Below are 23,592 nucleotides of genomic sequence, written 5' to 3' on the forward strand. Positions count from 1 at the left end.
GACAGCCAGGAAACCAGTACACAGACAATTCCAGCTCTCGGAAAATACTGCGAACTGAACAAAACAGAGAAATGGCCTTCGTGGGGTGGCCAGAGAAGTGCCGCCTGGCACTGCCAGTCATGATGCCCAGCTCAGAGCAACTCTGCTACACAAGATAAGGAGAGCAACTTTGAGTAATAATACACATCACCACTAATCTAAACTTATTAATCTCTTTCCATGGAATTTATATCCAGGGGAAACGAGTCAAGTAAACGTTAAACCAGTGGCTGTATTTATGTGTTTAATAGTTTACTAATAGGTTACCTTTTAAAACTGTGTTGCTAATTATTTACAAACATTCATATTTACATTTTCTCACAAAAGGTCAAAAAGCTGAAGCGAGAACTCTCACAGATGAAGCAGGAATTGCTCTATAAAGAACAAGGCTTCGCTACTCTGAAACAGTGAGTATGAAAATAATGAAATTAACTCTCAAATAATCCAAGACCGCTGAGCCAGTCCAAAGAAAGCAGAAGGGCAGACGACATAAGAGTTTTCTCAAAGAGCAGTCAAGTAGGAGGCGCAAAGCTTGGCACCAAAAAAAAAAAAAAACAAGAAAACAATCAACCATAGAACAATAAAAAAACACTCGGGAAAATCTACTATTCACTTTGAAAAGGTCTGAAGTTTACCTAATGGGTGGAAGACCCAAGGAAACCAAAGGGAGAGACTCAGCTTCATCTCGCAGTCCCCCAAGCCGGCCTTAGGTGGAGACGGAGCGGGGAGATGGGGCCCAGGACAGGCTGGGGTGACCAGGTTCTCTGTGGAGCCCGACCCAGGGGGCCTGTCTGCCTCTGATGCCTCCCGCCCTCACGGAGCCAGTCAGGGGTGTCTGCGGAGGGGCCGAGTGCATGTCCAGGCCCCCGAGTTCCCTCTGCCCTTTCCTGCTTTGTGCTGAAGTCCGCTGGACCCGGCCCCAGGCTGAGCCAGGTCAAAGGAGAATGCGGATGATGGAGGGCAGGTTGGAGGACTAGGGCTCCCTGCCCTGTTCCCAGACCCTGACGTGCACCCAGGCGTCCAGCTCCCGCAGCGCCCACCCCAGGGTCTCCGAGGCAGGGACGCGGTGGCGGTTCACGCAGCCCACGGCCTCGGGGAGGGCTGAAGCCATCATCCCTTGAAAGGCATCCGGCGGCCCTTCCAGACCCCTTCTCTCCCGCGGCCCCGCGTGGGGCCCCAGCAGTGAGGCGGGATTCACCGGGGCTTCCCGAGGGGCCCCTCTCCAGGCAGGTGTACGCCCTTCCTCCGTCTGCCTCCGCAGCATCCGAGGCAGCAAGGTGTCACCCCCTTAAAGATTCCCACGTGTTCACTGGCCGGGCCGTCTGAGCAGATCGTTCTGTGTGTTTGGCTGAAGAGCTGTATTTCAGGACTCCCATCGCTCCGCTCCGTCACCAGCCAGGAGACTTTCATCTCAGACACTTGGCATTCCGGCTCAGTCTTTGGTGTTGACGCTCACCTCATGTGATCATGACCATGAGATTCTTTCAGATGCTCCCACCCTGGTGGTTCTCCAGCCTGACTGCATATTAGAATAATCTGAGGCGCTCTTTAAAAAAAAATACACGTGTCTGGTCTCCATCCCAAGACCCCCACGTGGTTCTCAGGTCCAGCTCTGTTCAGAGAACCTCTGCGGAGGTTGCAGCGCACCCGCAAAACCTGGGCAGACCTGGCTTCCCCTAAATGTGTTGTTTAGTCAGTTGTCCATCAACATACAGAAGGGTGTCAGGGTAGGAACACCAGGAAGCATTTAGCCACAAGTTACATACTTTTAAGACACATGAAATTATAACTCATGTCACCACCAGGATTAAAGGTTAGCCAAACTTACTGTTTTTGTTATATCAATGTAACAATGATATATTGTTTCAAAGCAGTTTGCTTGCAAGCAATTTTTATAGGAATCCAAGGCATGTTTAAGAATCTGTCAATAACATTCCACAAGAAAACAATAGCCATTTGTTGTAGAAACCCAGGCTTTCTCTTGCAGCGATTCTAATCTGAGGAAGCAAGAGCAGAGAGATACCATATCTAACGTTAGACGCCCCTCGTGCATCTGAACTATAGACAGAATAAAGCTGTTTTCGTTCAAATGATTACCACCATACTACCAGAACATTGAATAATAATTTATTATACCCAGAGACCATATTTTTCAAGAAATCACGTTCCTGATACTAAAGGGAATCTTACTTGGGGTTATGACCGAAAATATACTTCAGGGATAAATTTAAGCAGAATCCCGCTGTAGGATTTTGCAACTTCACACTCACAGTAAAATGGAGTAATTTTGTGGAGTGTGGACCGGTTTAAGCCCCGGTTGTCATTCCACCTGGTGCCATCGTTTATGCTGGATGAATGAATGTAGTTTTATTCTCTGTGTCATTCATTTAAGACTGTGGTCCCAAGTTGGACTTTGGCCCTCAGCAGTAGTGTAGCTTGTGTGTAGATGGACACCAGCAAGACAGGCGTATTTCCACTTTGGCCCGTCCAGTGGCACTGGTTGTATGTACTTTATTATAGAATTGATTTATGATGAGATTTATTTTATTTTATTAGGTTCTTTCAGACTTTAATTACTTGCTCAGCACCATAAAATATTTTCTAAAATGCTACTTGTAAAAATAAGTTATCTACAAACTGCCCTCATTTGAGTAAACTTTAGAAGAGTGAATAAGATAATATGACGTTAGTTAATTTTTTTTCAAACTATACCCTTCACGTTGAAATAAATACAAATTAGTAAATGTTTTAAACCAAATTAGCTCAGAGACAATTTTCTGGGATTTAATAGGTGCCGTATCTCTGGAGAGTCTGGGAATTAGACAAGGACATGCCCGAGATCGTTGTGTCATAGCGCTGTTGGCTGGTGGGGCAAGGGGGTGGCTATGTGTTTCTGAAGTAAAGCCCAGGTTTTTCCTGATGAGTCCCAAGCTACATAGGTGATAATGAAGAACTTTAGCCTTTTTTTCTTTTTAAGAATAAGTCATTTGGTTGGGCCCTGTGACCCCTTCAGTTACCTGAAATCCTCTGACGTAGGGTGACCCTGTGAACTATGTGGACGTTCAGTCAGCAAGTACTGCTTACCAAGTACTAGTCAACAAGCTCACTGGGAGCTCTTGATTCAACACTAATGGACAAATGAACACATCTGCCCTTGCGTCTTGTTCCTAGATTTGAACTCATTCAGCAAGACAGGCAATGTTATCTTGACTCATAACTGTCATGAAAATAGAATACTTTTCATATATTTAAAAAGAAACAGGGAACTAACCAAACAATCCAAGCACTATAGGATACTCACTAGTATAAGCGAAAATCACCACCCTTTGTTAACGGTCACCAGACTTTTCCCTGTGCTAGGTTTTTGCACAGACATTGCAGCACATAAAATTAGACGGCAGTGATGAATCCCAAGGTTCCTGGGCTCGCTCAGTTTACTGGCATTTCTGTCTTCCTGCTAAATCAGTTCCCCGGGCCCCGAACCTTTGCCAGGATCAGCGTGTGATGAGGTTTGGGTTCAGCCAGCAGTGGGACCACCCAACCAGACCGTAAACAAGAAGCCTGAACAATAAAGAAAGAAAGAAAGAAGCCTGACACTGATGGCAGTGGGCTGGGTATGAGGTCGGGGGTGGCAGGGGTCTCAGCTCGAAGCGGTCAGGAGAGAAAGGAGGAGAAACCACCACCCTGAAGCTGCTGTGTGTGAGTCCAGCAGTAAACATCAGCTAACCACGACATCCCCACACCCAATTCCCGCGGTCTGTTTAGCCTGTACTCTGACATTCTTTGATTTTTTTCCCCCTCTCTTTTAACAGAATTGATAAAAAAATGTCTGGAGGCCAGAGTGGCTATGAACTCAGTGAAGCCAAAGCCATCCTAACGGAACTGAAATCTATCAGAAAGGCTATTAGCTCAGGAGAAAAAGAAAAACAAGATCTGATGCAGGTATGTGATAGAACATTTTTGTGGGTCAAGCCAAACTACTACCTTCTTGGGCCTCAGAAGTCGTCCTTGAGCAGAAAGTTCTCCAACAGAGTCTGGATGGCCCCTTTCCACCAGGACCCCATCCCCCCCACCCCCGCCTGCACCCCATTCATACGGAATTTTGTCTCATTGGAGATGGTTACAGGTACTGAGCCAGCCGCTGCCTTGGAGGAGGACAGATGAGCTCTAAGGCTCCAATATGCTTATTTGAAGGCTGGCTTTGGGTGACCTTTGAGGCAGGGCCTGGTGGATCCTGGAGCCTGTGTATGGAGATTGCCATCTTGGTGCGCCCTGCAACTCACTGCAAACTTCAGGTGGAGCCCTGATAGGCAGGGTTATCTAAACCAGTGATCCTTAGCCCAGGATACAGAAAGGGCATGTCGCCTGCCATCAGTAACTAGATAATAGGCCTTGAGAAGTGGGGGAGGGCAAGGAGCTTAGAAAAGTTACTCCCCACCCCAGGAGATTCTCAAGTGCTAGCTGGGCGTGGCACGGAGAGACGCTGAGCCAGCGGCGGGGCGGGTGGGGGGAGGAACCTGTGAAGTCACCTGGGAGACAGCCCTATGGCACTAGACGCCCTGGTCATACCTGTACACGCCTCACCTTACGGACCTGAGCGCCACTGGTCCAGCCCCACGTGTAGATAAAACAGCCGTTGCAGGAGCAGTGTTCTGCATCTATATATAGCACATATAGTCAAGTGTTTTTTTTAAGAGGTATCTCTTCCTCCTCCTCCCCTCCTTCTATCCCATAATTATCACAAGCACTGAGAATTCTTTGTAATAGTTCAGATATTTGGAATTCTTCACCTGGCTGGGTGAGGATTTAGTCTGTGTCTTTCAAAAAATGTTTCAGCCCACGGTGAACAGCGCCTCTGCATTTAAGTAAAATATTCAGCTACTTAATGTCCGTTTCCAAAATTCTGGTTGAATACAAGTGAATATTCTTGAACCCATATAATTTTGCATTGGGGGATTTTTAAAATAGCTTTCAAGAAGCAATTAAATATAAAAGACAACGGTAATAATAGCAAATACTTAAAATACTGACTTCGGGCCAGACGGTCTTCTGCCTGCTTTGCATAGAAATACTTCCATTTAATTCTCACGGCAGCCCTAAAGATAGCCTCTGTTATTATCCTCAACTTACAGATACGAAAACCACTGTACCTCGAAGTTAAGTTACTGAAAGTCACACATCGGATAAGTGGCAGGACCGAGGTTCAAACCCAGGCAGCCTTGCTTCAGAATAGATGGTTCTAATATGCACATAACGAATACAGAACTTTACTTGGATTCGCTTTTTGTTGTTCTACAGCAAGCCTGCTGATTAAATCAGTCATCCCTGAAAAAAGGTTAATGGTTCGTGTACAGATTACATTGGACCCTCATAATTTACCAATTTTAGGTCCTATTTGATTCTTCCTGTAAACTTTGAATTTATACATAGGCCAGATTAAGTTTAAAAATTAGATAACTTTTAAATTACTAAAATATGTAAAGTAAGTAATAGATCTAGAAGTCAACAACAGAGCTGAAAAGGACTTTAGATATCTTCTGTGACTTTCAAACCTCTTTGGATATGACCCACAGTAGGAAATATATTTTTCATCAAAACACAATAACACAAATTTCTTCACCTGTAGATATACACACACACGCCAAATTTCACAGAAACATGCTTGCTCTTGATACTAGTAGTATACTTTGATTTTATTTCCTAGTCTCCTCTATTTCATTTTAAAACATACTAGTCATGACCTACTAAATTAATTGAATTCGTGGTCATCCCAGATAGGTTTGAAAAATATACATCTTTTCACTGTTCACAAGAAAAATGTAGAAGAGACTTGTCCAAAGTCTTTAAAAGGATTCATTGTTCTTTTTGTAATGTATTATCCCATGTGACCATTTACATTTTATCCCTCATACGTTTTGTATAAAAATATATATTTTGTATAAAAATGCCTTTGAAAGAAAATAGAGGTTAGGTGAAAAACAAGTATCAGATCTCTGATAGTCCTAATTTCTTATCATGAGGATTTTATATATCAGGAATAAATCCTGGCTCTTCTTAAAGCTGATAATAATGAGCTTCTTAGGTTTTGGTTAGTGTTTTGCAAGGGGGGGGTTGTTGGTAGAAGTTTAGATTTTTCATTTTTAATGCTATCACTGGCTCACATCTTCCCTCTAAAATAAACTCCCTATATTAAACCTGGATGCTGACAGCAGCCATGTTCAATTGTAATTATGCACTTTCCCAAAACAAACATCATTGCAGGTACTGATCGACTGCAGCTTCTGGGCCTCAGTTTCCTAATCTCTGACGTCTACGTGAGCTAAATAATCTCTTGGATCCTATCCAGATATCAAATGGCATAACTGTAGACATCAGTAGGAAGTTTGCCTACTTTATCTAAAATGAGATTGCATTATAGGTATCCCATGTCTCCAGAATTTCTACTGCATAAAATGGGTAGCCCTCATTAAAATAGACTTTTTAACAAATTTTTCAAAAAGAGAAATGCATTTGTATGTATAACGAGTCACTTTGCTGTACAGCAGTAATTACCCCAACATTATAATTCAACTGTACTTCAATTAAAAATTAATTCAAAAATTTTTTAAAATAAGAAATGCATCTATTAAATATAAAGATACCATGATTCACAGGGTGAAGAATTCCCAGGCTGTCTTGAGAAAGAGAAGATAACCTGTTTTAATATGATCTCACATATTTTCAGAGTCTGCATGTATGTGCAAAAACTGTCTTGTACCCTTATTTTTGTCAGTCATTTAAAGTGATAAACACCCACTAAGATAAAGGAATTGTTTCCACTGAGATTAGCTCTTTCGACGTAATTTTTCCCTGGTGGGGAAGTTTCACCCCCTTCAGTGCTCGGCTCTACGAAGTGCTTTGTGTTTCCTGAACAGAGCCTTGCTAAGCTGCAGGGGCGGTTTCACATGGACCAGAGCATCGGCACATCTGAGCCAGACCTGAGATCCAGTCCTGTGAACTCGCATCTCTCCCTCTCCAGACAGACCCTGGACGCGGGCTCACAAACCAGCATCTCTGGGGACGTAAGTTATCCGTGTGAAAGGGCCCTGATTATGGCGTTGCTGGCAGATGCGAGGGGGCCAGAAAGGGGCTGCGAGTTCAGCTGTGTGCATGCAGCATTTCGTACTCATAAGACTGGATTTACAAACCTTAGCCTTATCTTTTCTGCCTAAGTGCCAAGCATATCAAATGGCAACCCACTCCAGTATTCTTGCCTGGAGAATCCCAGGGACTGCGGAACCTGGTGGGCTACTGTCTATGGGGTCGCAGAGTCGGACACGACTGAAGCGACTTAGCAGCAGTAGCAGCAGCAGCCAAGCATATCAGAATCTGTCCAGATAAATAGCTTGGTTCAAACTTTCTCATACTGTATTTATTCAGAGGCTCTATTGAAAGATAAGAGACACGTGAGAATTTAAGTTTTTCCTCTTAAGTTTAGAGCCTTGGAAATTAAGGTCCTTCCAAATACACATTAAGGCTAATGAAAAACATAAATACATGCCTTTAAAAATGAAACCAAAGAACTTGTTTTTACACATCTGAAGTTGATTATATTAAAATGTTTGATTGGTGGTTTATAACTGGCACTTGAAAATATTTAATGTGGTCTGAATATTATTACCAGTTTATAGTCTACCTTTTGGGACACCATTAGCAGATATTTACTTTTCAATAAGCTCCCAGTTATTATTGTGTTCTTTGAATTCTGTGCTATGAAAGTAGAGCAGATAGAGATCAACAGTAGGGCTTACCTGTTTGAAAAATTAAGTTTTGAAGTAATTTATGTTTATGCGTTTGGAAGTTAAATGATGGAAATTTTGGCTCACAGAGACAAGGAAATTAGTTCCAGTTCATAAATTTTATTGACCTGTACGCCCTTCATAAACTTTTAGACACCAGAAGCATTTACCTGATTTTTTTTTAAATCCTGATTATAATGTGTAGAGAAAAGGATGTTAAAGTCTTTGAAAAAAATTCAACAAGCTTGAATTAAAAAGAAATGTTTTGTCCCCACTGAGACTCGAAAGTAAGTGCCTTTGCAAACTGGTGTTCCCAATTTCAAAACTATCTTCTTTAGCTTTTCAATTACTCGTACTTCCTAGAAACAAAAGCAGTTTTACTTCATTCATTAGCAGAGTTAATTGACTTTTTCCCCTTTTGTTTTTTTTAACTAGATCGGAGTGAGAAGTAGATCAAATTTAGCTGAAAAGGTCAGGCTGAGCCTCCAGTATGAAGAAGCGAAAAGAAGGTAAGAGCAGGGCACTGTGTGGCAGTCAGGGGTCAGTGGGCTCCCCGGCGTTTTCCAGAGTTCATCTTTATTCCTGTGGTGACATCTGCTGGGCACTCGCCAAGCGTGTTTTACTGAGATCACCCTTCAGATCTTGGAATATAAATGTTGTGGGGTCTCCCCCACCCCACCCAAAGCCAAAGAACAAGGAGAATTCGTGAGAAGGGCAGGAATGGAACTGTCCCCTTCTTTCTGGAAGGAAGAAGCTTTAAGGCTGTACGGTACCTACTCACAATTTAAAGTGAGGAAGTTGGTTCCCCAGACAGTGCTGCAGAGACTCGGGTGCTGGGCTTGGTAGCAGCTCGGAGTTGAAGGTAAACAGCTTCCAGCACCTTCCTCGGTGTCAGAGGGAAGCCCCCCACTGGTGTCCTGGGGGATGTCTGGGTGTCGCTCAGTTTTGGGGTGGTCCCTCCTTTATTCTCTCCACTCTTCTTCAGCACAGCCTCACTGCCTTTCTCTCACCTGTGCCTCCAGAGAGGGTCTGGGAGACTCCTCTGTCCTCAAGTTGGTGACAGACTGAGCAGGTTTTCATAACGTAGGAACTGTGCTTGTTCTGAGAGAGAGGGTCACACCAAAACCCTTCATCATTTTGCTTTTAAGAGTGTGCGGGTGCTACTGTTCCATTGTCTAGGAAGGCACTGGGGGCACAGGCCCGTGTTATCAGAAGCATGAGCTGCTCAGTTGAGAAAGTATGTGGTTTCCCACTGCAAGGCAGCCCAGTAGGTGGATATTGAAGTCCATCTGTTAATACTGGTGATGATGAGAATTTAAAAGTCATTGGCTAGGGACTTCTTTGGCAGTCCAGTAGTTAAGACTTCGTCTTCCAATGCAGGGGGTGGGAAGCTGGGAATCCCATCGACCTCGTAGCCGAAAAAAAAAAACAAACCCAAAGCATAAAACAGAAGCAGTATTGTAACAGATTCAATAAAGGTTTTTAAAACATTCCACATCAAAAATAAATAAATAAATCTTAAAAAATTTTTTTAAAAAAGTCATTGGCCAGATTTCTTAGAGGTTGTCTGGCTTTAACAATGCCATTATTTGATCTGCCTCAATCCAATATTTACCTCTGCGTAGCCTCTGTTACTAATATTACTTGGCTCTTTGATTTACTGAAAGAACCGTAAGCTTTGTTCCACAAATTATTAACCACCGTGAGCTTGAGCAAGTCACTTCGCCTCTCTGAGCAGAATTATACCCGGCTAATTTTAATGCCTGTAAAGTTTCCCAGGTGGACTGTAAATTTCTTGAGGGTAGGAAAAGCGTCATGCACCTCGTTGTCTGCTTCTAACGTCCGGCACTAGCGGTTCCCCTCGACCGGGACTGAGGGCTCCTTTGTGCTGTTGCGGCCTGGGGACCTGGGAGCCTGTTCGGGTCGCTCCAGCTATGAGCACACCAGCCCCCGAGCCGCCAGAACTCCTTGGCTCTGACATAAACAAAGCCAGGATCAGTGTCTGGCTTTCCGAAGGAGAATGGCCGTAACTCAGAATTAATCTTGGGAAGGCGAGCCTCATCCCCCTTCGTCCTTGGGGTTTGACTCGACTTCCCTTGGGCCAGCTTGAGCTTCTGCTGGACGCTGGCTCCATCTGGAGCTTAAACAGCACTTGTCTTCTAGGTGTTCCAAGAAAGCGTCACAGTTTCTTGCTCAGATTTAGCGCACTCTTTCCAAATCAAATTCAAGACCTACCTAATGCCCAATCCCACAAGCAACAGGTGCTGTTCTTTCTTTCACTACATCATTGCTCACGGTTCAGTTGTTTAATTCAGTCCCATCAAGACTTAAGATGTTGGTTCTTTCCCGTTCGGTTACATCGCTCTTTGTTACCATTTGAGGTTTTCCTTTAGTTACTAGTGATTCTGAGGAGATGGTGCGTCTCGGGGGTTTCTGCGTGTGCTGAAAGTGCTTTTTCTTCCTTAATTCTGAATAAGTAAAGAATTTTGTGTTTACTTGTGTTTGGGTTGTGTTTCTCGGAAACCTGTTTTCTCCTGCAGCCTTTGTTTTACATGCTTAATGAAGCCAATAATATCATGCTTATTTAGCATTTTGATGATTAATTTTCCAGTACGTTGAGACAGTTGTTTACAGTTTTGTGGTTAAAGCTGAAGAATAGCTGATGTTACATCTATCATAAGTGCAGACGACAGGTGAAAATCACAAGTACATTATACACACAGCATAGTTTAAGGTGGCAACTTTCTTTTTAACTCAAACAGGAAACTCAAGGCACCAGAATGTGGAGCTGCCTCCCTCTTGGTCCTGATAACATTTTTCAGTCAACTTTTTCTTCTCCTGTACAACTTCCTCCATCTAAAAGGAGGGGGCAGGTGCCCCCTTTTCTGCCTTCATCATCTTCTGCTATGTGCTGTGATAATATCAGAGTAATCATCCAACATTTTGAAGTAGGAATATAGGGTTCCTAATGCCAATATCCAGTACTCTTGCCTGGAGAATCCCGTGGATGGAGGAGCCTGGTGGGCTGCAGTCCATGGGGTCGCTGAGGGTCGGACAAGACTGAGCGACTTCACTTTCACTTTTCACTTTCATGCATCGGAGAAGGAAATGGCAACCCAGTCCAGTGTTCTTACCTGGAGAATCCCAGGGACGGGGGAGCCTGCTGTCTATGGGCTGCTGTCTATGGGGTCGCACAGAGTCGGACACGACTGAAGTAACTTACCAGCAATGCCAATATCAGCTGTGTTCATAGTTATCTTTTTGAAAGATATTTATTTATCTATTTGTTTCACTGCCCCAAATCTTAGTTGTAGCTTGCAAACTCTTAGCTGTGACATGTGGGGTCTGGTTCCCTGACTAGGATTTGAACCCAGGGCCCCCAGAGTTGGGAGTGAGGGGTCTTAGCCACTGGACCACCAGGGGACTCCCCATAATTTGTCTTGATCCTGTGCTTGTGGTCAAAACAGCCAAGTGCCGTTCCTCTAGTGAACAGTCCCGACAGTCCTCATGGTGCCCCAGACCAAGTTATTGGATTCGGGTGGTCCTTCTGGTTAAATCCGGAGTTGACTTGATGGTTGAGTACAAAGCTCTAGACGCGGTGAGGAGTGGGGTCAGCAAAACCATGAAGCTGGGGAGGAGTCCCTTGGCTGTGTTCTCCGTTGCCCCTTCCTGCCGCCACCCCGGTGCCGCCTGTGCTGGGTGCCTCGTGCAGAGCAAGACCAGGTCGAGGCGGCATCTGCAGGGCCGGCTCGGGGAGCGCGTGGCGCGTGGTGTAGACTCCACCCAGGCCCCGGAGCGGGAAGCGAGCTCCCTGTGCGCGTCGAAGGACATGGCTGGAGGAGGCCCAGCCCGCCTGCTCTTCGCTGGCGGCGCTGGGACCTTGAGGGGCTGCCTTGGTTGTGGTTCCGGGTGGCCCAGCCCTGTCTTCTCCCCTCCCCCAACTGGCTGCTCTTCAGTTGCTGCCAGCGTAGCCGGGTTCAGCATCTCGACCCAGAGGAACGGAGCCAGCATGACAGCCCTTCAGGCGTCACTCACCAGAGTTGCTGGTTTGTTTTTTTTAACAAAGTCCTCAGGTGTTCCTCCACGCATCAGGACTGACTGGTCCTCTGCTTCTTAAGCATCTGTATAGTTTGACCTTCATCCTTCTTTTCAGGTAGTTGGTGTGATAACCTGGATTCTAAAGGTGGGGAGGGTGAGGCGGATGAGAAGTGTAGCGTCAGCTTGGGGACCCGACTAGGGGCTGCGGTTCGGTCAGCCTCTCACCCTCTCCTCCCTGTCATAGCTGCCCCTGGGGGTCAACCCCAAACTCAGCCTGCCTAGTGTTTCCCCCTCCTTGGGACTTCTTAGAATGTGCACGACCATTTTATTTTATTTTATTTTCATAATATATATTTTATAGAAGTACAGTTGACTCACAATGCTTCAGGTGCACAGCAAGGTGAATCAGTTATACATATACACATATATTATTGTGGGGGTGGGGCCTTCCCCAGTGGCTCAGATGGTAAAGAATCTGCCTGCAATGCATGGGCATGGGTTCGATCCCTAGGTTGGGAAGATCCCCTGGAGAAGGGAACCCACTCCAGTATTCTTGCCTGGAGAATCCCATTGATGGAGGGGCCTGGTGGGCTACCGTCTATGGGGTCGCAAAAGAGTCAGACGCACCTTAGCGTCTAAACCACCACCATATTATTTTTCAGATTATTCTCCATTATAGGTTCTTAGAAGATACTGACTCTAGGTTTTATTTCAGTATGGCCAACCTGAAAATTGAACTGTCAAAGCTGGACAGCGAGGCGTGGCCTGGGACGCTGGACATAGAGAAGGAGAAACTGATGTTGATCCACGAGAAGGAAGAGCTTCTAAAGGAGCTGCAGTTCGTCACCCCGCAGAGGCGCACGCAGGACGAGCTGGAGAGCCTGGAGGCCGAGAGGCAGCGGCTGGAGGAGGAGCTGCTGGCCGTGAGGGGCGCGCCCAGCCGGGCCCTGGCCGAGAGGTGCGTTCCCGCCCAGGGCTCCGGGCCCTCCTCCATGGTCCGGAAATCTCAAATGCACCTGCCCTTGGTGGACCGAGAGCCAGCACGAAAGGACATCCCCCCCACATAGAGCAGTAAAGCACACTCTCCTTGGGCCCCGTGGCTCCTCCGTGATTGTTGAGAACGTGAAAATGCCTGAGACAGATGTTGAATAAGTAAGGAATGTTGACAGAAAACCAGGAATGCAGTCTGATAACAGTGGCTGTAAACTATCGCACTCTGATAAGAGAGATTATCTGGACTGTTAGAGCAGCGCAAAGCTTCCTACTCTGGGCTTTATTGCTCACAAGAATGCAAAAGTTGATTGCTTTTCAGTTCACAAGGAAAAGGCGTCTTGCTCCCTTTGATATTTCACCAGGTCACAAGACGTTCGCTTGGACTTTGTCAGTTGAAACACTCATCTGAAGCAGGTGGAAAATAGAAAGGAAAATACTTTAAGCCATTTTTAGATCTTCCTGTGGGAAGGTATAAATTGATCATTTGATCTAAAAAAAAAAAAAAATGCAGTTTTGTAAATGGATCAGCTGCACTCTCAGGCCGGGGGACCTGTGTGTGCAGGTTCGCCATGAGGCCATCACCCCCCGGGGTCCAGGCTGCGCTGACAGATGCCCAGACCTGTTTCCCTGTCTCAACCATAGGCCAAGCAGCCCTTTAGAACCCCACCCTACACCCATCATTTAGGCCCACAGGTAAGGAGCAGAATGAAGGGCAAGAAACTCACATTTGCATATTTTCAGGTGACCTGGAAGTAAGTTTAAAATCCCCAGCCATAATCCAGTCACTTTTGGTTTTCCCTTTTTTTTTTTTTTTAAACTTCTTAGCTTCTTGCATGCCTTGTCCTCTATACGTGTTTAAGGTTGTGTGCTGACATAATACCAAAGCATTTGAGAAGTAGAGTGCTGGAGAAGGTGGGGGTGGTGGGCAGGGAAAAGCACCTCTGACATTCCTGGTCACGCATTAGCATGGGCACCTGTCTGACCGTGACTGTGCGGGGAGCGTTGGCCTCCGTGAGTTAAGGTGCTGACGGCGACGACTGGTGGCTGCAGCGTCACAGCTTTCAGGAGTGAGAAAATATCCAAGGGGACCCTTTACAGATGACGGCCTTTCACTGTCTTAAATACTTGTCGTCACTCCCCCGCATCTCCTCCCCTCCCGCGCTGACATCTCTAGTCTTGTGAGCTGCAGGCTCAGCCCGCAGGCAGGTGTGAGCCGGGCTGGCCAGGTAGGGATCCATCTGAGCAAGACCAAAAGGAAAAAATGTAAGGGTCAGAAGGCAGACTTCAGTTGTTTCCCTGAATTACCTTGATGCTCTTGAGCATCTGTGTCTGTGTCTCTTAAATTTCAAGATTTAAGAGATTCTCAGGTGAGATTCTGGGTCGTTACTGACTTGTGGTCTCTGGAGGAGCCCACAGAACTCACATGAATTTTCAGCCGGCGGGTGAGCCCCTAGAATCCCCCAGCCCCAGTCCTTGAGGGGTCACTGACTCTCAGGACCAAGGAGATCAAGCTCGCCCCCTAGTGGTCGTAAGGCGCATCCGGCGGAGTAATGCTCCCGTGTGACCCATCTCCCGCAAAGAGAAACGGCTCTCCAGCGAAAAAAGCCTTCCTACGCATCTGCCTGTCCTTTCCTTACAGATACTGAAATTCCTTAAACCCTGAGCTTTCCTACAGCTGATAAGATCTTAACATTGCTAGAGGTTTTGCCTTACGTCTTGCCAAGATGTCTTCATTCTTTCTTAATTATATGAATATTTTTGCCACTGGTTCTGAAAAAAAGGGCTTCCCTTGTGGCTCAGCTGGTACAGAATCCACCTGCAATGTGGGAGACCTGGGTTTGATCCCTGAAGAAGGGAATGGCTACCCACTGCAGTATTCTGGCCTGGAGAATTCCATGGGCTATACCGTCCATGGGGTCACAAAGAGTCAGATATGACTGAGCGACTTTCACTTCACTCACTGAAAAAAAAAATTGTAGCAAGTGGGAGGGGGTATGAATGTATTTTTGTTTTGGGGGTTTTTTAAATGGAAAAGGAACTTGTTCCTTCTGTAGATGATGTGCGCCTTCCCCCTGGGGACACTGGGGCAGAGGTGAGGGGTATGATGAGCTGTGGTGTGGAGCCGTGGGACCGTGGGAGGGCTCCTTCAGGGCCAGATGGAAGAGATCCTTCTCGCTCAGGAGGACCACCAGCCGGGGCTGGAGAAGGGTGAGGGGAGACAAGCTGACGTCTGAGCAACTTGGGCCCTACCACAGAGGAAGGGGGAGAGGTCATTTTCCAGGAAGGAGACCGGGAACCAGCTCCCACCGGAAGAGGCTCTGACTCCATCAAAGACAGGAGGTGGGGCGCTTGACCAAGGACAGTGACAGCCGCACCCACCTGGTGGGGCTTCTGTGACTCCTGCCTTCGCTAAGCTTCTCCCAGTGACCTGTTACCTAGACACCTGCTGGACGGGGTCTGGGGAGGGGGTCCCGGGCTCTCCAGGCACCCTGGGTGGAATGGGGAGAAAGAGCTGGGGCCTGCCCTCCAGGAGCTTAGGGTACAGTGGCAGGACACAGGCCAGGCCTCGGGGGTTCAAGGGAACCAGAAAGGGTCCAGAAGAGCAGCACCTGAGCCATCATCAGGGGAGGACACGGGGACCATCAAGTATGACTGACTAGGACACAAAGCTTTGAATTTAAATTGCAGCATGAAACACAGTCACATTGAAGCCTCTCAGTTCAGTTCAGTCACTCAGTCGTATCCAACTCTGTGACCCCATGGACTGCAGCATGCCGGGCCTCCCTGTCCATCACCAACTCCTGGAGTTTACCCAAACTTATGTCCATTGAGTCGGTGATGCCATCCGACCATCTCATTCTCTGTCATCCCCTTCTCCCGCCTTCAGTCTTTCCCAGCATCAGGGTCTTTTCAAAAGAGTCAGCTCTTCGCATCAGATGGCCAAAGGATTGGAGTTTCAGCTTCAACATCAGTCCTTCCGATGAATATTCAGGACTGATTTCCTTTAGGATGGACTGGCTGGATCTCCTTGCAGCCCGAGGGACTCTCAAGAGTCTTTTCCAACACCACAGTTCAAAAGCATCAATTCTTCAGTGCTCAGCTTTCTTTATAGTCCAACTCTCACATCCAAACATGACTACTAGAAAAACCATATCTTTGACTAGATGGACCTTTGTTGGCAAAGTAATGTCTCTCTTTTTAACACACCAGAACACCTTCGTGTACATGTGACAGTTTTAAAACTTACCTCAAAAGTACTGCTTCTGTATCAGGTGGATTGAAGGACTTTCTCCAGACCTTGTGTACCTTCTAATTCAGTTCATCTACTTTGAATTAATATTTTTCCTTGTTTTTGTTTATATTTAAGAGATTTTTTTTTAAAGGGACCATACTCCTTTTCAAAATACACCTGTGAAAGCTGTGAATTAAGAATTTATCACCCTTTGAAGTACTAAACAGAATGACAAGAGTTACTTTTTTTTTTTTATTTTAACACAGAGTGAAATTGTGTTGGTGGCACATCAAAGGATAGATATCTATAAATAAAATATGGGCATGTTTCCTCGCTGCCTAAAACGTACATAGGATTTCAAAGAGGTTGAAAAATTAGGGAATTTTTCTTTCTCTGCAAAGAAAAGTAGCTAATTTTTCTATCGGCACCTTGTGGGGTGTGCTGAGACTCTGAACACGGGAGATTGGTTTTGATGTCTGCGGAGTTCTTTCACGCACGTGGCTGGCTCTGTTTGATCTCTTGCACAGCCTTAGCAGGTGGACACGGCAGGATTATAATCACCATTTTACAGATGAGGAAGTCAGGAGCCACAGTTAGGTGACTTACCATAAGCACACGCCAGTAAGCAGCCCACCCCAGAACCGAAATTGTGGTGGTTTCCTGGGTCTCCTTCTGCTCTTTTCAATGATGTCTAAAGATCCTGATGTAGACAGTATGCTTGATGTATTTTTAAAATGGCTTACTCAAGTACACAGTTCCATAATACCTGGATTTTTTTTTCAATCTCATAAACACTTGTTCAGCTGAATGTGGATTAAATTTCATGAAAATCCAGTCGCAGGTGATGAGAGGTGCTGTTAATGGAAATCACTTTTATGTCTTTTGCTTGCTCAAAGGGTTAAGCCAAGATTAGCTCACATTGGCAACATGGACACTGGACTAATTTGTTTCTTAATCGCCAGAATTCTCATCAAAATGAGATTGGAATTCTTGTCACTGAATGTGATTTCGGAACAGTCCTTACCAAATTCCATGCTCAGATGATCTTTCCTAATTCCTGTTATTTCCTAATTCCTGTTATTGTTGTCAGATGTTTTAGTAACGGAAGCGGAAGTCACGAGCCTGCAGAAGGATCCTTAATCTTCGCTCATCTCCTTTGTTTTCTTTTCCTCCCCACTGTCTTTCCCTAATTTGTGAGTGTGAGGTTTTTTTACTCATTTAAGAAAATTTTAGAATACCAGAACTCTGCAAGGTCTAGTAACACTGGCCATGTGGACATCCCTCCACCTTCGCCCAGTGGCTGCGGATGGCTCTGACCACTTTCCTTCTGATGGGTGGTTCTGTTTTCTCTGTGTTGAGTTCATTTGGATTTCACAAGGGAAAATAATAAGAATCTTTTTATTCTCCCTTCAGTTTCTATGCTTATCGTCATTATGTTGAAAATAAATTTATTTATCTCCTTTTTTTTTTTTGTCTAGATTGAAATTGGAAGAGCGAAGGAAAGAGCTGCTACAGAAACTTGAAGAAACTACTAAATTAACTACATATTTGCATTCACAACTTAAAAAGTAAGTCTGTTTTGTTCCTGAAGGGAAAATTTTTCTTGGCTACCTTCAGGCATGTTGCAATTCTGCTTCAATTACCTCCTCTTTATTTTTGATGACTTAAAAGTAAGAAAATAGTTGCACTAGTACGGTTAAAACCTGAATGACCAGATTTAAAGTTGGAGAGATTTGTTTGTTTGCTTTCATGAACCCCAGGGTCCTATTTGGAAGCTGTTTGCAGTGTGTTGGGAAGAAGATATATTTTAATGACCAGGACATACTTAGGAAAATAACACATTTCTCCACATCATCCCTTCTTTTAAAAAGGGAGATTTGCCCTAAAATAGCCACACATTCACTTCCAAAATATACACAGAAAGAGGAAGAAGGGGAGTGAGCCTAGCGGCCTTTGTCTTTAGAAGCTGGCTTTTTCCTCTCTCACAATAAAAGATTTCGTTCTTTAAGTAAAGTCACAGCAGTAACCCTTCATGCTGTTTACCTCCACACACACACTTTTATATATCTTTAGTTGCACAGTTGCTTCTGGATATTTATGCGGATAGATTTATCAGTAGATGTTTGATCCCTTTTTAAATTTTTTGTAAACTTTTACACAAGGAGGATGATTTTTGGTAAGGTAGGATTGCTCCTCAGAGAATCTTTTGAGAGCCGGGTTGGAAATGTTTGAGACTGGGCATGGAAACATGTGGCGTGGCTGCAGGTGCCCTTTCCCTGGTCGCTGACCTTGATCTTTGACATCACTGGGTTCCTTCCCTCTCTGCCAAAGGAGCCAGCAAGGGCTTCCATCCACATCATCGCAGCTTCTTGCTTTGTTTCTGTTTGGTCTTACTTATTTATTTTGGCTGCGCTGGTTTTCCGTCGCTGAACCGGCTTTTCTCCAGCTGTGCCGAGCAGGGGCCCCTCTAGCTGCTGTGCTTGGGCTGCTTGTGGCAGTGGCGTCTCTTGTCGAGGAGCACAGGCTCCAGGGTGCTCGGGCGTCCGTAGCTGCAGCTCCCAGGCTCAGCAGCTGTGGTGCACAGGCTGCACGGCTGCTCAGCATGCGGGGTCTCTGCCACTGAGCCGCCAGGGAAGCCCACGTCCAGGCTCTCACTGTACGCCTTCCTCTCCCAGCCTCTCCGCCAGCACGCTGTCCGTGTCCTCTGGGAGCAGCCTGGGCTCCCTGGCCTCCAGCCGGGGGTCCCTGAACACATCCAGCAGAGGGTCGCTCAACTCCCTCAGCTCCAGCGAGCTCTACTACACCAGCCAGGGCGACCAGCTGGACGCGGATTATCAGTACAAACTGGACTTCCTCCTGCAGGAGAAAGGCGGCTACATGCCTTCCGGCCCCATCACCACCATCCACGAACACGAGGTGGCCAAGTCCCCCAGCCAGCCTGGCCAGAGCGGCCCCGGGGGGGCGGCGGCCGCAGCCCCAGGCCACCCCACCCCCCTGGCAGAGGCCCCCAAGTCCGTAACGTCCCTGTCCTCGAGGTCCTCCCTGTCTTCCCTGTCCCCGCCCGGCTCCCCGTTGGTCTTGGAAGGCGCATTCCCCATGTCTCCCCACGACGGCCCCCTCCACCAGTTCTCTGCTGACTTTGAGGACTGTGAGCTGAGCGGTCACTTTGCAGACATCAGCCTCAGAGAGCATCAGCTGCTGCTGGACCCTGACCCGGGAGGAGCGCCCCCGTCTCTGCTGGACGAGAACAAGGAGCTTGGCGAGTGTGCTCAGGAGCCACTGTACGAGGGGCCCGCAGGTACACAGAGACCACGCTCTAAGCTGCCCCCGCCAAACCATCTTCAGGGATGAGGGGAGGTTACTTTTTCTGTGGGAGCAAGTATTGGTACACGTCCCCCTTCTCTTTCTGCTGCTCTTTTTTCATTTTGGCTTCATTTGGGAAAGAACGTTTATTGCTATAACTCGCACAGTTGTTTTTTTTTTTTCTCATCGAATATAAATCGCCTTCCGTATTTAATAGATTTAACCGTTAAATGTCCATTTTGTCGTCTGGAACCCTGCAGTGTCCTGAGCTGCCTGGGGACATACTTTGTGAACATTCTTCAGGCTTCCAGATAAGGGGCTGTTTCTGAAATAGTGAGGTGGGGAAGAGGACTTTTTTTATTTTTTTTTCAAAGTTGGCCTAAAACAGATTCAAACCAAGGCAATTAGCATAGCAGCTAATTAGTACCAAGGTTCAATGTTTAGATTGCTATGGGAATTCTCTATAAATACAGTTTCTGTTTCATGCCAGACTCTCCCTTTCCGCAGAGAGTTAATTTGGAGAAAGCGGTCCCAGCCTGCGGTGTCGCCCTGCCACCTTCTGGCTGTAGAGCTAGTTGCCATGGGGTTGAGTTCCCACTCCTGCCTGAGCTCAGAGAAGCAGAAACAGAGGGGGAGTCTCCTACGCTTTAATTGCTCACCTTTGCGAGGCCAGAGCTTTTAATACAGTGGATGTGGTTGTAAACATCCTGGGATGGCGTGCACCTTGGCTGGCAGGTGGTCACAGCTGTGGTCTGAGGAGCCCGCCCCGAACACGATAAGAAAGAGACTCCAGCGCCCGGGGTGCAGACAGAGATGCTGGGTGGTTCGTGTGCTGCTCGCCCGGCAGGTGCCAAAGCTGCAAGTGACGTGTTGACTGAAATAATCAGCCGCAAAGAAAAGGAGCACCGAAGCAGTGTTTACAGAATGGCTCCAGCAAAGCAGAGACCTGCTGCAGGGCCTCGCACCTGCCCCCAGGGAGGCGTGCGGTGTGTGGCACTGGGGCCCGCCACCCCCCAGAGCCCGCCCGACCTGCACTCACATCTCAGGGGCTCCTCAGTTCCAGCGAGCACATTGCCCCATCTCTCAGGCTCATTAGCTCCTCACCTGCAAGGTGGGGGCAACACGGTATCTACTTCGTGGGGTGCTGGGAAGGTTGATGCTCTCATAATGCATCAGGAGCATCAGCCATGCCTGGCCCTCAGTGTGCCGCTCATGGGAGTTAATATCACCCCTATGACACGGAGCAGTGCAAACTCTGCCAAACCCAGTTCCTACCACAAACCACTGACATCTACAAAGGGAAGATAAAGCAAGAGAGAGGGAAGAGAGAAGAGTGGGTATTGTGCCTTTCTCCTGTGCTCTGGGCCTGAAGGACCCCAGTTCCCGAGCATTTCATCCTGTCCCTGCTGGATGGCGGAAATCAAGAACACCTCCGAAGTCCTTCCGCAGTCACTCTCTGTCAGGCTGCTGTGGTTATTCCTAGGGGTAATCAATAAATCATGTCATCACCTTCACCACTCCTGAAGGAGGGGTGGGTGGAGAGAAGGCACTCCATCATCAAGGAAGATGCCTTCCCCCTGCCAGAAATAGAAAGGGAAAGGCAGAAATCAATCCAGAATCTAGAGCCTCAAGACTTAAACATCTTAACAAGATGTAAAGTCACGACTCAGAAGGGGGGCGAAATGCATACCAGTGTGGATCCCTGCTCTCTGCCGGGCTCTCCACTGGCCGAGGATGAAAGCGCACCATAGGCTTGCAGCTTATTACACGGGAGCGCAGCTTCAGAGGAGGCTGCCGGCTCTCTGCAGGACGCCCAGCCATGAATATGAGTCAGAGATAAAAGTTAAGTGGGAGTCAGTGAGGATTCAGTAACTCACAGTTTTTAATGGTATTTAGCCAGTGAGGAATTCTGTAAGTCAAAGACGTTTCCCCTTTAACTTCTATTAGAGCAGCAGCTGGGGAGATGGAGACTGGAGAGACGTTTCTTCCATCGAGTGCCAGAAGCTGTTATAGAAACTTCTCCAACACTTGAGGGAGGCAGACAGCTTCTTATCCCCGACCGTGGCATCTGTAGTGATCACCCAGACGAGGGAGGCAGAGGACCCAGGAGACAGTGTGCCACTGATCCCTCCCCTTAAAACATCCCGGGACGGGAACACCAGATTCTTTCCCAAATAATGACCAAAATAACGAGCATCCCAGGATTTTGTAAGTCATAGCGCCTGGAATCATCCACTTCTGTTGACTTGAATAGTAACATCCTTGATTCTCAGTGGAAATTTTATTTTGAGTTTCTCAGAACCAAACCATGTGCGTGTGTGCGTGTGTGCGTGTGTGCGTGCGTGCGTGCGTGCGTGTGTTAGACTTAACTTTTCCTAAGAAGAAATATTAATGGTTGCTATCACTCTCGTCTCCCTAGATGTTGAAAAATCGTTACCAAAAAGAAGAGGAATCCGCCTGCTGGGGGAGAAGACCGCCTGTGTGTCGGCTGCGGTCTCGGATGAGTCGGTGGCTGGGGACAGCGGGGTCTATGAAGCGTTCGTGAAACAGTAAGGACCCAGCCCGAGTGGCTGCTGCACGCACGTGGGTGACCGGCTGGGAGGGCCCTGCCCTCTGTCCACTCACTGCAGCGGGGAAGGGCTGAGAAGGTCAGAGGTGCTGGCAGCATCCCACTGGCAGGGAAGTGAGGAACAGGTTGATGTGCTCATCAGCTGAACCTCTTAAGAGACCTAAACGCGATTTTAAAAAATCTATTTATTTTTTTGTGTCAGGTCTAGGTAGCAGCACGGGGCATCTCCACTGTGGTTTGTGGGCTTCTCTAGCTTTGGCGCCCAGACTTCCATGTAGCTGTGGTGCAAGGGCGTCGTTTCCCTGAGGCGTGTTGATCTGAGTTCTCAGACCAGGGGTCACACCCGTGTCCCCTGCGCACTGGACCCCCAGGGAAATCCCGCAAGCGTGATTTGCTGGGCACGCCACAGCGGCCGCCCAGTGCCCATTTGGCTCACGGAGCGTCTCATGTGTGCAGCTCTTGGGCAGCCCAGTCCGGGGTGCGGCACGTCCCGGGGAGCCGTGGGAAAGCCAGCCACCAGGCAGGCCTCCCCCTCGGAGCCCAGGTACAGAGTCCCCCCGACGAGGGGAAGCCAGATTTGAAAGCGCAAGCTTGCACTGGGGTCAGGCCCACGGGCCAGTCCAGGAGTGCCGTTAGTTCAGGTTTTTGTTCAGAATCCGTGAGGGGCAAACAGTTCCCAGGTGTCACAAGTGGTGGAGAACCCACCTGCCAGTGCAGGGAGATGTAAGAGACATGGGCTCAATCCCTGGGTCGGGAAGATCCCCTGGAGGAGGGCACGGCAACCCCCTGCAGTGTTCTTGCCTGGAGAATCCAATGGACAGAGGAGCCTGGTGGGCTACAGTCCATGGGGGTCGCAGAGAGTCAGACACCACTGAAGTGACTTAGCACGCACGCAGGCAGACAGCAATCACAGCTCCGCATTTCCCGGTTCGCAAAACGTTCACCCGCGCCTGCCATTGCCCCGCCCGCAGGCCCAGTGAGGCCGAGGACGTGCCGTACAGCGAGGAGGACGCTGCGATCATGGAGACGGCCCAGGTGCAGATCGGGCTGAGGTGAGGACAGCTCCGGAAGGGCGGCTTCTCACCTCCGTGCACCGGCAAGTGGCCTGTGCCCTGCCTTATCTCATCCACTTCTCTCTTTACAGATACGACGCAAAAAGGTCGAGTTTCATGGTGATTGTAGCACAACTCCGAAATCTGCATGCCTTCCTGATACCTCACTCTTCAAAAGTGTAAGTAAAATCGGGGGAGAACAAATCGAAGAACTTCAAATTCCTGAGAGAGAATTTTACATCTAGCAGTTCATCCAGGTGAAGACACGGGGAAAGATGCGGCAGGGCTGGTCATGCCTTCATGAGCTCTAGATAGAGATGAAGAGGGAGTGATGTGGGCTCACCCCCTCCTTTGGTTTTAAGAACAGGGCAGCGAGGTGGGGGCTTAAGGGGGTGGTTCCAACACCCCAGGAGCCTGCCTCCCAGAGCTGAGATTGGGGGTCCCCATCAGTAGTGTTCAGGGATAACTGGCTGATGAGTCTATCAGTGACTTCTCCCTCCTAATTGAAGGCAAAAGGAGAAGGGGGAGACAGAGGATGAGATGGTTGGATGGCATCACCAACTCAATGGGTATGAGTTTGAGCAAACT

At 47.5% G+C, this 23,592-nt stretch overlaps 1 protein-coding gene across 1 annotated transcript in view; it reads left to right on the plus strand.

Moving 5' to 3' along the window:
* The window catches only part of WWC2 (WW and C2 domain containing 2), a 148,066-nt gene that overhangs the window by 97,600 nt on the left and 26,874 nt on the right, over nucleotides 1–23,592 (plus strand). The window contains exons 5-14 of the mRNA XM_027962647.2: nucleotides 367–446; nucleotides 3,852–3,981; nucleotides 6,954–7,100; nucleotides 8,253–8,326; nucleotides 12,571–12,813; nucleotides 17,559–17,648; nucleotides 18,756–19,378; nucleotides 21,803–21,932; nucleotides 22,924–23,004; nucleotides 23,097–23,183. Of these exons, the coding sequence (XP_027818448.1) occupies nucleotides 367–446; nucleotides 3,852–3,981; nucleotides 6,954–7,100; nucleotides 8,253–8,326; nucleotides 12,571–12,813; nucleotides 17,559–17,648; nucleotides 18,756–19,378; nucleotides 21,803–21,932; nucleotides 22,924–23,004; nucleotides 23,097–23,183 (1,685 nt within the window). The remainder of the gene's footprint in view (nucleotides 1–366; nucleotides 447–3,851; nucleotides 3,982–6,953; nucleotides 7,101–8,252; nucleotides 8,327–12,570; nucleotides 12,814–17,558; nucleotides 17,649–18,755; nucleotides 19,379–21,802; nucleotides 21,933–22,923; nucleotides 23,005–23,096; nucleotides 23,184–23,592) is intronic.

The sequence above is a fragment of the Ovis aries genome, chromosome 26 (genome assembly GCF_016772045.2).
Source record: "Ovis aries strain OAR_USU_Benz2616 breed Rambouillet chromosome 26, ARS-UI_Ramb_v3.0, whole genome shotgun sequence".
NCBI classification, from domain to species: domain Eukaryota; kingdom Metazoa; phylum Chordata; class Mammalia; order Artiodactyla; family Bovidae; genus Ovis; species Ovis aries.